Here is a 12729-nt window from a genome sequence, read left to right as displayed (position 1 = left end):
CAGTAATTAATTGCATGTTTGAGCTGGAATAGCCACAGAAGCCAATATTCTGCACTGCAGTTAGAATGAATCCTTTTCCCTCTGTTACTTGTCCACTTCCAACAATGTTGGGAGGGGGAAGGAATAAAAATAAAAGACCTTGCATATTAAAACCAGTATATGTTGATTTTCTTTAACATGCAGAGATTCTTTGAGACTCTATAATAAAAGTAACAGTTTAATCAGATGCACTTGTTACTTATATTTTAGAAATTTCCTCGGCCACGATTGCTGATATATATATATATATATATATCCACCATAAGTTACACTGGACTTTTCCACCTTCAGATCTCTTGTGTAGCAACCCAAAGAATGTATGTTTTTGCTGTCCTTTGCCTTGTGCTGTATTGCAGCTTTTAAGAAATTAAAATGTGCATACAAAATGAATATGGAGTTGTATGGCTTAAAAGTTGGCTTTAGCGATGACTTTATAATTTGCTTTTATTCTCTTTTCTGATAGATTCACACATTAGTTGAAAGTCTGAAACTATCAATTTCAGATCAGCAGCTTCCTATGTTTATACGTATAATGCAACTTGGGATTGCTCTTTATTATGGAGAAATAGGCAACTTCAAAGAAGGGGAAGGTGAAGATTTGATTTGCCACACTAAAGATATGTTGGGGAATATCACAGGTAAGTACAGTTTTTACTTTTTAAAAAGAAACGTTAAAAACCTTGGTTTCGTTGCTTTTTCAAGTGCAAATGGCCAAGGCTGGTCATGGCCATGTAGCTCAGCAGTCTGCTGTTTTTGTGAGAGGCCGTTCGTTGTGCTGGGTGAGTGTGCAGTGCTGTAACATCGTCTTCATATTATGTTCTGAAAAGTATTCTGATCGTCCTGGCTAAACTGAGGTTAAGCTTTCATCTTAAAAAGTCTATTTTAGGAGTTGGGATGCAGAAGGCTACCTTGGATTTATCCGTCACTGTTGTGCAACAAGGCACCTGTCTTTAGGCAGTTATGACTTTTTAGTTAGTTCAAATATGGCTGCTGCCTGTTTCAAGTGGTGTGGTTTTACATCTTTCCTTGAAACTTGTTACTGAGAATAGACATACCAGTATTTGTTCTAAACAGCCAAGTCTTACCTTGCAGCATTTTCAAGTAGTTGTCTTATCTCTGCTTTTTATTTTCCTGTAACGTATTGTGTCCTCTACATGATGTTTCATCATAACTTACTGTGACATGATCCGTTGAGGAGTGTCATTTACCTTTGTGTGATGGCTTCCCATCTGTAGCTTTCCAAATATTGCTACAGTTCTGACAGAGATGCTTTCTGAGCTGTGAATCTTTCCCTCTAGCCTCAATTTTATGTGACTTTGGTAGGAGCTACTGACTTTGCTACTGTATTTTTATTTTTTCTAGTTGTATCGTGTCACTTGAGTGTTGAAATTTTATGTTGAGTGAATTGCTAAGAATTTGCAGCAATTAAAAGCAGATGTGTAGGTGATTAACTTATAATAAAATGTAAGGAAAATAAAATTTCTAAGTAGGTATTAGAAATTAGTACTCTCTTGTATGTTCACTTTTATAGAAAATACAGGCAAGGAAGATTCGAGAGTCAAGCAGGCGTATTGACTTACATCATATTATCTTTTTAAATGATTTAATCAGAAGTGTCATGATCTTGAATGTCCAGCCTTGATTCAAATGTTTTTCGAATGTAATAGGCACTAAATGAAAGAGGGAGGATGGACTGTCATTCTTAATTCTGAATTTTCTTGGGTTTATTTTTTTGTAGAGTAGAAGTTAATTTACTTGTCAACAGTGAACTTATTTAGAGATGTGATTTAATGTCCTCAAAATATAGGTTTTGGGTATACTTCCAAGGCTGAATTTGGATCCAGGGGAGTAGGAAAAGATATTTACCACACAGTCAAGAGCATGCTAACTTCTAGAAAAAATTCTTGGAATTATATGTGAAGGTGATGTGGCACTCTTCAGCAATGCTTGTATTTATAGTATTATAACAGTTTGAAACTTTGTATAAGTTAATTGATTTTGTTCTGTTTAAGAAATGTACAATGTTAATTTACAGAAGGTGTTTTTATTTTTATTTTGTCTTGCTGCCTTCTCTGGTTTCAGGGAAATAAATCTGTTGGAAAAATGGCAGCAGTGGAAATTTCTTTGCCAAAATATAGCCTTCAGTGTTGGTTGGCACAGATAACTGTTTCACTGTCATGCCAGATGTAGAATTCTCTGTCATGCTTCTGCTATGTGGAACTGAGCAAATAAATAAGATGTCTGTAAATAGTTCTCCTCCTGTATTTTTTCTAAAGCTCAAATAGTTTTCTGCAATAGAATCCATTTGTCTTCGAAATGTGGAATTTGTTACACAAGATGTATGATCAGGAGGACATAACTAATATTCTGAAAATAGCAATATTAATAATTAGTTAGCATTATAACTACTTATTAATTAATATTAATATCAATATTAACACTAATACTATTATTAGTGTTAATTAATTATTAATTATTATTAACAATATTAATTAAATTTAATATTAATTTTGTTGTGAGCCTTAAAAAACATGTGGCTTTTAGAACAAGCATTAGTGTGCATTTTAGTAACACCTTGCATCTAACCAATGATTTAACTGTACTATTTGCAGGAGAAAGGGTGAAGAGCTTTTTTGTGAAGAGCTGCATTACCATTGCTTTCAGACAGGATTGTCTTTGTAGTTCCTCTCAGTTCACCCAGATGTGACCAAGTTTGCATGCCAGAGATAAATATGATGTATTTAGAGTTGCTTGAACCTTATAGCTGGACTCCTGGAGCTACTAAGGCAAGCAATGACCGTTTAGATGTAGGAAAAGCTTTGAAAGAATAGAGAAATTGTATGAATCAGTATGAGAGCAAATGGGATGGATAGGCAGTGGGGTTCAGATGGGAAGATCTGGGGATTGGAGACAAGGATGAGCTCTCTCATGAGAGGACTGGGGTGAACAGTTGTAATGATGGAAGAGGATGGACGGTAGGATAGGAGAGGTATATACTTTTTTGGGTGGTAAATACAGTTTAAGTGAAGAATGAAAACAAAAGGCATCTGCCTACAAATAGCCTCTTCTGCATCTGGAATGGAGTTTGAGATTCTTATGTCTAAATGCGAGTAAAATCTTTGGCCATGCATCTCTTGTGCTTATTTCAAATGTCTATCCTTGGGAAGGTTGAATTGCATTGCCATCTGTAAATCTCATTTGCATTCTGTTTTTGAACAGCTGTGAATGGTGACTTCCTATAAAATAGCCATCATTAAAAGAAATAATATGTAACTTCACACTGATGTGCACAAAAGTTGTCAGAATGGCCAGAAATTAGACTAAGGTTGCAATGACAAGAACTGCCAAGGAGGAAATTGGTAATTTCCAACGCAATTTTTGTTCAGCTACACTCAAACATTGTCATTGTACTTAAATATATGATCATATCTATTTGACAGAATTATCTCCTTCAGGACACAAAACCTACAGTAATTTTTGTGTGGCCAAGATTGAGCTGTAGAAACAATTCTAGAAAACCATTTCTATCTTTACTGCAAAATGTTTTGCCATATATAGGCTAAACCTGTTGCCAACTGTTTTCTTTTATACGATTTATGTTTGCTTCCTGCATAGTTTAGTATATATGTAGGCATGTGTACACACATGCGCACATGCATGTACACACACAGATAGAAAACTTTTAAATATCTGATGATTTCTTTTCCTCTCACTTTCCTGGCATTTAAGCAGGTTCACCAAACTGACGTTTTACTTTTTTGTTAGTTCTGAATTCGTGTACTGTCTGTGTCTGAGAAGAAAACAAAACAAAAACCAGCCACAACACTTTCTTAGCACTTCATGGTGCATTTGTCACTGCAGATTTGAACTTTTCTGAGGAAACTTTGAATGTGCTATTTTCAGGAAAAAACATGTAATCGAGTACAATAATGAATGACATGTATTATCTGCTGAGCTATATTTGCTGCATTGATTTTCCAAGATTAACACTTCTTGAAATCCAAGACTAATTCCACTGAACTTGTGCCTAAATTCCTTACAGTTTAATAATGTACAGGCCTCCTTTATAGATTGTGCTTTTATAACTCTTCAAAATCTGAAAGTGAATCTGAAGATTCATTAACCAGTTAAATCCAGTATTTATGAATAAGCAGTCCCCACTCTTTCAGTTTAAAGAATTGACTGGATCAAGTTGTCACTAATTCTTAGTCTTTTGGATGAAACTTACATTTGTTATGTCATTGTTGACAAAATAAAATCCATCACCTACCTGTGTCAAAGAATATTCCAGTGGCAGTTTGTTTGTTCTTGTGTACCCAAATGTAGGAGCAAGAGCATGAGATTTGGTGGTAGCGTAACCGATGTCATGAACATATATTTTGCTGCCTGAGTAAAGGCTGCTCAAATTCTGGTAAGCTGGAAGCATTCGGAATACACAGTGTAGTGGTTTGACTGTAGCTGGTGGCCAAGTGCACACCATACCTGCTCTGTCACTCCCGCCTCTGAGCTGGATGGGGGGAGGAAAATATAAGGGCCCATGGTTTGAGATAAGGAGAGGGAGATCACTCACAGTTACTGTTCTGGGCAAACCAGACTTGATTTTAGGGAAATTAACTAAATTTATTAACAGTCAAATTGGAGCAATGAGAAATAAAAGCAGATCTTAAGCATAACACCTTCCCCCAGCCCTCCCTTCTTTCCAGGCTTAACATCACTCCCAATTTATCAATCTCCTCCTTCTGAGTGGTACAGGAGGATGGGGAATGGGGTTTGCGGTCAGTTCCTCAGGTGTTGTCTCCACTGCTCCTTCTTCCTCCAGAGGAGGACTCTTCACTCTTCTGCTGGGCCATTGTGGGGTCCCTCTCACAGGAGATGATCTTCACACACTTTCTCCAACGTGAGTCCTCTCATGAGAGACAGTTCTTGACAAACTGTCCCAGCACGAGTTCTCTCCATGGGGTGCGATCCTTCAGGGGGAAACTGCTCCAACAGGAGTCACACATGGGGTCATAAAGTCCTGTTAGCAAACCTGCTCCAGAGTGCCCTCCTCTCTTCACGGCCTACAGGTTTTGGCAGGAGCCTGCTCCAGCACAGGCTTCCCTGGGGTCACAGCCCCCTTCAGGTATCCACCTGCTCCAGCAGAGGTTCCTTCATGGGCTGCAGATGGACATCTACATCCCCATCACCTCTGTGAGCTGCAGGGGGACAGCCTGCTCCACGGTGGCCTTCCCCGCGGCTCAGGGGAATCTCTGCTCTGGCACCTGGAGCACATCCTCCTCTCCTTCTTCATTGACCTTGGTATCTTGCACATATTCTCCCTCTCCCAGTTGTTGGGTGGTGCAGTTCTTTTCACGCACTTCTCAAATACGTTATCACAGAGGTATTTCCATCATCACTGATGGGCTCAGCCTTGGCCAGCAGTGGATCTGTCTTTGGAGCCGGCTGGCATTGGCTCTACCAGGCCTAGGGGAAGCTTCTAGCAGCTTCTTGCAGAAGCCACCCTTACAGCCCTCGTGCTACCAAAATCTGGCCAGGCAAGCCCAATACACACAGGCAGAATTATAGGTCAGAAATACAGGTAGAAACTCGCTTTAGTTGAGTACATAAATTCACTTAGTACTGTATGCATGCTGCAACCTTGCTTCTGCTCAGGACTGGGCATGACTTTTGCTTCTGAGGAGTTGAAAACTGCCTGAATTGTTGGCTTGGATGTCTGACTACTGGTAGTGTGAAGGAGGAAATGGATGTATTTCAGTGCAGACAGAAAAGGCAGAACCAGCAGCTGTAGTTGTGGCGAGCTAGGACTTGACAATAAACTTTTGGTTTGTGGTGAAAAAAAAATGGCTAACGTAGCTAGAAATGAAGATGATTTAGGTATGAAAGAGAACAAGAAGCCAGGATGCAAGGGAGAACTGGAATTTAGTTAGATGAGATTGCTGAGGTTGATGATCTAAGGCTGAAGTATTAGAGCTGGTTAAGTAAGGAATGTTCTGAGAGGTTTGAAGAATAGAAAAACACCTCAAGCAGAAGAAGTCTTGCATTCTCTGGGCAAAGAAATATGAACAGTGGACTAGAAAAGCTGCATGGCTGAGGGAGGGGTGCAGGGCAGGCAGCTGAGAGGGTTCTGCGTGACGATGTTAGGAGATGTTGTGCAAGAACCTTGGTACAGCTGTGAGAAGCTGGAGTCATGAGCTGTGTAAGCTACTGAGCTTCCAAGAGTGGTTTTAACAGTTTTGATCCCTGATGTTGCCTCCTCTGGTTGCCTTGAAACTGTGTATTGTGAAAGTCTGTTTTAATTTTTTTTTTCTTTCATGAAATGAAATCCAATGCAGACTTGATTCCAGCATATGAAGCATGTTTCTCAGGTGTAAAATGGCAGTAACAGTACCTTTCTATCCCAAAGGAATATTGTGATTTTTTTCCTAGTGTTTGTAAAGCACACTGACCTCGTTGTGATCTTTACTCATAAAAAAACCTAAATGAAAATAAATGTAGCCTTTGTGAATGTGAGTAGGTAGTGCTTTTACAAGACTAAGCAGAATAAAATGTTGTATACATCCTATAAAAAATTTTTTTAATGGGCTGATTTAATGCTCCTGATGGGAAAGTTGGTGATACAAACAGTAGTATGGAGAATTTTTTGGGATACTAGTGGAACAAAAAGCAGATCAAGATCATAGAATCATAGAATGGCCTAGGCTGGAAGGGACCTTAGAGATTTAATCCAGCCTTGCTGTCGTGGGCAGGGACGCCTCTCAACTAGATCAGGCAACACAACATAGTAAGTTTAAGATATTGCCAGCTTTAGGCTGAATATAAGACTTGAGTTGACTGGGAAACCAGTTGCAAGTAATTTGTGACAGCAAGAACTTCTAGGTGAGCATTAGTATCCTCATGAGAGACAGTAAAAAAAACCCCACTTGTAATTCATATTCCAACAGATTGTAAAGATGCAGCTTAGACACTTGCAGAATGGGGCTTGTGGCGTCAATGCGTTGTTCTCTAAGAGCCAACGAGACAATGAGTAACTTTGTTGTAGGCATCTGCAGTAGCGCTTTGTAACTGGTTGGTGGGATCCAGTATGTGGAGGATGGAGATACTGTGTGAGGATGGCCAGATTTCATTGGTTTAGAATACATGTCCCGGTACATAGAATTACATCACTTAAATGATCAGCAGATAAAATGAGTAGCAAATTAAAATGAGTAAAGATTACATCTTCCCAAATTGTCAAGTTCCTAAGTTGGGGAGGTTAATTTGGTTTATGTTATATATTCTTGGGAACTATAGTCCTTGGGAACTATAACCTTTTTGTGGAGAGCTAGAATTTTTTTTAATGTCTTTTAAATGTCTATTTTATATTGTCTTCCCATTTTTCTTTTCTTGAAAAACATTAATACTCCTTAAGTTTAGGCCCCAAAAAATCTGATTAGGTGATTGAAAGGCATGAGTCACCGGTTGACTTTTGTTTTTACTTACTACATAAAAGCTTAAGTATCAGGTGAGTTTTTTGACTACTGATTTTAAAAAGTGGTTTAATGTAGGTGGCAGAATGCAAGCAATTCTTTTTTGTGCTCCTGGTGAGCAAAGTGTATTTCCAATTGATCTGCTTGAACTCGTATGTGGGATATCAGACAAACGCTTTTTGACTTGGTGTTGCCAGACAACTAACACCTTCTTCTCTTTGTTGGATATCTACACTTAAATCCGCTTTGAGATTAATTGCCTTGTGATTTGTACCTGAACCCTGAGGCACTTGCCTTCTTGTTGTGATATTTCACATTATTTATTGTCCTTTGCTATTAAAACAGAAAATAGATCTCCTACCTCTTGTGCTTGAAAATCACTGCCACTTATTTTGTATCTCACCCTTAACTAACTTAAACATCTGTTCCTAATTTTATTGAGGTTGGGATATTGTTTAAATAATTGGAGTTTAAAAATCATCTATTAGCAACCCCAAGTAATATCACGGGGAGCACTTTAGAGTATTCATTGATGTTATTTCAGCAATTCAGAATTGTTGTGGTATCATTATTCGGAGTTTTCTTAATTTGGAAAGTGATTCGTTTTCTCTCTCCTTATCCATCAGTTCTTCTCTAGGGTGGTTTCAATGTACAGTAAAACAAGACAGGGAGATTTAGAGTAGAAGCTTGGGGAAGTTTGAATGGAGAGGTATGTATGTATGTGAAAAAGCAGATTCTCTGCAGTTGAACCTAAACCTTTTGTATGTTACAGTCACATTCCATATCCAGTGGACTGTGCAACTCAGGAATAAAATGGAGTTATGATTTCTTCCCTTGATTTATGTTTGTAAGGTGGGGGGACATTCTGGTCTAGTAGGATCCAGAGATTTCAGTTTAAGGAAGGTGTTCTTGATGCACAAATAGGAAGAAACTTGATATTTTACGATACTGATTCCTGGCTACCTGAATCTCCTGTAGCATATTGTCTTGTATAAAAGAAGTGTGATACTTCTTAATCATGTAAAAGTACTGTCATTGGAGTGTGTCACTTTATAGTACTGTAATTCATGCTGTGATTATGATGGCATCAGTTATTCAACTAGAAGGTGTTGGAGGTACATTTGTTTTTAAAAGGAGATGCAGAATACTTTTCAGACTAGTTTGATACATAGATTTTGGTTTCTGCTCGTCTTTGCGCGTAAGTGGAAATGATTCTATCTCCTTCATTGGTATTGCTGTGTTAGTGTAATAGATCATGAGCTGCTGTTTTTTGATATGTACTGTGAAGTAAAACTAGTTAGACATCAACCATTTAAGCTACTGGCATAGTAAGTATTACGAGTTAACTTCTGGCAGTCAGTTTATTGTCTTTCTATGGTATATGTACAAAATTAACACCTTGTTCTGAATAAAATTCGGTTTGGCAACACAGCAACTAAATAGCATAAACGTTGGGGGAGGACCTTTTACAAATGCTGAACTTTTTTTCTGTTTGATAGTAGTTTCTTTGCATTCCTTATGTAATAAACACAAGCACAGCAAAGTAATACAGGAAATATTTATTACTATGAAAGCATGTGTGTTATTGCATTTGAGATTCTCCAAGGACAGTTCATGCTACAAGGACAAATTTAAAGGCTATTGCACTCTGAAGGTCAACACCAAAACTATTACCAGCCAGATAACTTTTGTTCCTTGAAAATTTATTTTTAACATGATTTATTCCATCAGTTTTGTATTCATAATTAATGTTAATGTCTTTAGCTTGTAGCAGGAAAAAATGGATGAGGAAATGAATTTTATTAACTACATTATATGGTGATACAGGAATGAACATCTACAACTGTGTTCTTGAAGTACTTACAAAGTTTCGTTTATTTAGTTTCATGGTTGATTCAACCAGATGAAAATTTTTGCTGTTGCCATCAGGAATGGTAACGAATTCCCCCTGTCTTGCCCTAGTACCGGCACTTCTATTTAGGTAGCTACAGGCTAAGCTGAATCAGACTTACCTGGCTGACAACTAGTACAGGCAGAAAAATAAATAAATACAAAACAATTTTCTACTGGGTTAGTTTTGGACTGACAGTGATAGATACCAGTTTCCAGACTTTTATGAATAAGTCTCTCAAACCCTTTGAAAGGAAGTACATTTCTCAAGATAAAACTTGGTTGGGACATGGAGAAAATGAGCTGCAGTCACACTGCAGTCTTGATATTTGTGTAGAAAGTGTTCCTCAACTGGAATCACTGCTCTATGCTATAAAGGAGACCTTATTGTGGCCTTCCAGTATCTGAAGGGTGCCTACAAGAAAGCTGATGAGGGACTTTTTAGGATGTCAGGTAGTGGTAGGACTAGAAGAAATGGGTATAAACTAGAGTTGGATCGATTCAGATTGGACGTTAGGAAGAACTTCTTCCCCATGAGGGTGGTGAGACACTGGCACAGGTTGCCCAGAGAGGGGCTGGAAGCCCCATCCCTGGAAGTTTTTAAGGCCAGGCTGGATGGGGCTCTGGGGAGCCTGATCTAGTGGGGGATGTCCCTGCTCGTGGTGGGGGGGTTTGAACTAGACGATCTTTAAGGTCTCTTCCAACCTTGACAATTCTGTGACCCTAAAGCAGTGTGATCTTGCTGTGGGTGGCTAGCAAAAGTAGATCTAGAAAACCAATGAGTAAGAGCATTAACAAACTTACGTATGTAAAACTTAGGTGATTTATCATTGTATTTCACTCTCCTGTATGTTTGCAATTGATACAGTGGTTAGTGGAGTTAGTGCAGCCAAAGAGCCTTTGTGTTTCCAAAGTGCATACTTCCCTTCACACTTGTTATAAAGGAATTTATCCTTTGAAGCGTTCGGAGGATTTTGTGGGTTGCTTACTAGGCTGATACACATTAGTTCTAAAATTTGACTGTTGATTGCTGTAGTAATGGATGTAATAGGTTTAATTAATGACAGCAGATGGGTGTATCTTCCTCTTTTTCTGTCTTGTCTCTGACAGTATATGGATATCACCATTTAAGCCTAGCTACTCTTCTCTCTTATTTAATGGCTTCCAAAATGTTAATAAATATTATAAACCAAACTTATTTGGCATCTTTTATTGTTGTCTCCATGTGTACAGACACTGCAGCAAAAGGGATGCAACATGATGGCTGGATTTTTTGGCTCTGTAGACCAAATATTATGTACGACCCAGGTCCTATACCTCCACATTTTTTTCTCTTTTTTTTTTTGGCAGCCCTTCCACCATTTCTTCTGTGCTTGCCAAAAACAGTCTGGGCTAAAGTACATGAGTCATGCTCCATATCAATTCTTTTTCCTTCTACATCTGACAGTTTTGCCTCTTGACCATTTCCAAGGCTTTTTGTGCACCTCTTCTGTATTTCCTGTGTTTCAAGATTTACATTTGGATTGAAATCTGATCCCTGACACTGTTTTGCAAAAAGAGCAGGAGGGAAACTGGGTTGTTCTGGTGGGAGGTGCAGTCCTCACCCCTAAGCATTTGCAGAGCATTTTCAGGAGTGTTTTTTCTTATGCTTTTCTCCTATTATGCAAGTGTATAAACAATTAGTTTAAAAGGCTCAAGTCTAATTAGACTATAATCTCTAACACTTGTAAGGATGGGATTTCTTAGCTTAAAAATAAGTAAATAGAGAAGGAATATTGCTATTTCTGTTCTCAGTTAAATAATACATTCAGTATTGTTCCCATGTGGAAACAGTGCTGCATCCTATATTACCTGTGGTAATTCTGAAGTAGTTGATACCCCTTGGGAGTGCTGTAAGAGCGGTGATGAAGCTGGTTGGATGAAGTTAATTGTACACTTTGTACATGCACAGTGTTACTGCTTTGGATTGTGAATCTTGGACTTGCATGTTTGTGGAAATCCTTGTTTTGTTCTGTATGCTATCTAATGTTTTTTTTTCACAAAAGACATATGTTTGGGGTTTTTGACTCACAGGTAGCTTAACAGCTGTTTTGAGCATAGATTAACCTGTGTCATTGAATACTTGAAAAGCTGACTTCTCAACAGAGGAGGTTTTCAACCTTAATTTTTGGATCTGCTGTGCATACGTTTTCTTTATTACAGCTTTTGCAATTGCAGTATTTTTTAATTTCATTTTAAAATTGAAAACTACAAGATTGTAATATGTCCTTATTTAGTAGGGCTTAATTTGGAAGAAGTCTTGAAAGCATGTGGTATAGATGACATTCTGTTCTTGCTCCAAATGTATGATAATAAAATTGTTGCAAAGAACCGTTGGTTTTTTTTTTGTTGAGGAAAATATTAATGAATCAAATAAGTATTTAGGAATTTATATTTGATTTTTTTTCTTTAAATGTTTTTCTTTCATTGAAAACCACCAGTGAATGGTATGTGGAATATTGTCCTAAATAACTTCACATACTACAATTTTGAGTATAATAAATTAAATTTGAAGCATGGCTGACTTGAAATTTGTCTTAAATTTTGCTTTAAAAGGCACAGAAGATGAAACAAGCTCAGTAATGCAATATCCTACACAGTTCATTAATCAGGATCCTTATTTGCATCAAGATGATGACCAGCAACAAGGATGGGTTTCTTGGGCTTGGTCTTTTGTTCCTGCTATTGTGAGTTACGATGATGAAGAGAATGATTCTAGTGGAACTGATGATGGAGCGACGCTACATCAGCAGAAATCTCAGTCCCTCAAGGATCCTGTTATTTCAATTGGGTTTTACTGTACAAAGGCAACAGTGACTTTTAAGGTAAGTATTTCCTTGTGCTGATTAAGATTTATTTGACTTGTGCAAAGATTATCTGAGTGCTTGTATACTGTTTGATTTGAGGCAGGGAGTATTACATTAATGACTAACAAAAAATGTGAATGTTGAAAGTTCCTCTCACATCATAATGTGTTGTTAATTGCAGTGTGAGGTTTTTTTGCCATTTGAACTAGAAACTTGGAGGTGCATGTTTTCATCTTAAATGGAAACCGCTTAATTTACTTCAGTGTTTTTTGATGGGAGAAAAAGCTTACAAGGTTTTAAATGAGTGTTTATTTCAGTATTCTGTCCATCTAATATTTACATAAATACATTTAATAGTAAAAATGCTTTAGATTCATATAGCTTGTGAAGTGGTGGAATGCTATTTTCTTTTATTAGACTATGATATGTCCAAATATGAATTTAAATTGATAATGTTGAAAATATTTTCCATAAGTTTGAATTGAAGA

The 12729-nt window shown here is 37.6% G+C and overlaps 1 protein-coding gene across 1 annotated transcript; it reads left to right on the top strand.

The window, feature by feature from the left end:
* Nucleotides 1–502: 502 nt before the first annotated feature.
* On the top strand, nucleotides 503–12259 carry LOC104271156 (vacuolar protein sorting-associated protein 13B-like; the record flags this gene model as incomplete). Its single annotated transcript, XM_009865747.1, has 2 exons — nucleotides 503–677; nucleotides 11991–12259. Coding segments are annotated over 2 exons (444 nt in total), but the record flags the coding sequence as incomplete, so codon positions are not given.
* Nucleotides 12260–12729: the final 470 nt, after the last annotated feature.

This window comes from Apaloderma vittatum, unplaced genomic scaffold (genome assembly GCF_000703405.1).
Source record: "Apaloderma vittatum isolate BGI_N311 unplaced genomic scaffold, ASM70340v1 scaffold8793, whole genome shotgun sequence".
In the NCBI taxonomy this organism is placed as follows: Eukaryota; Metazoa; Chordata; class Aves; order Trogoniformes; family Trogonidae; genus Apaloderma; species Apaloderma vittatum.
This window is presented reverse-complemented; position numbering and strand designations above follow the sequence as displayed.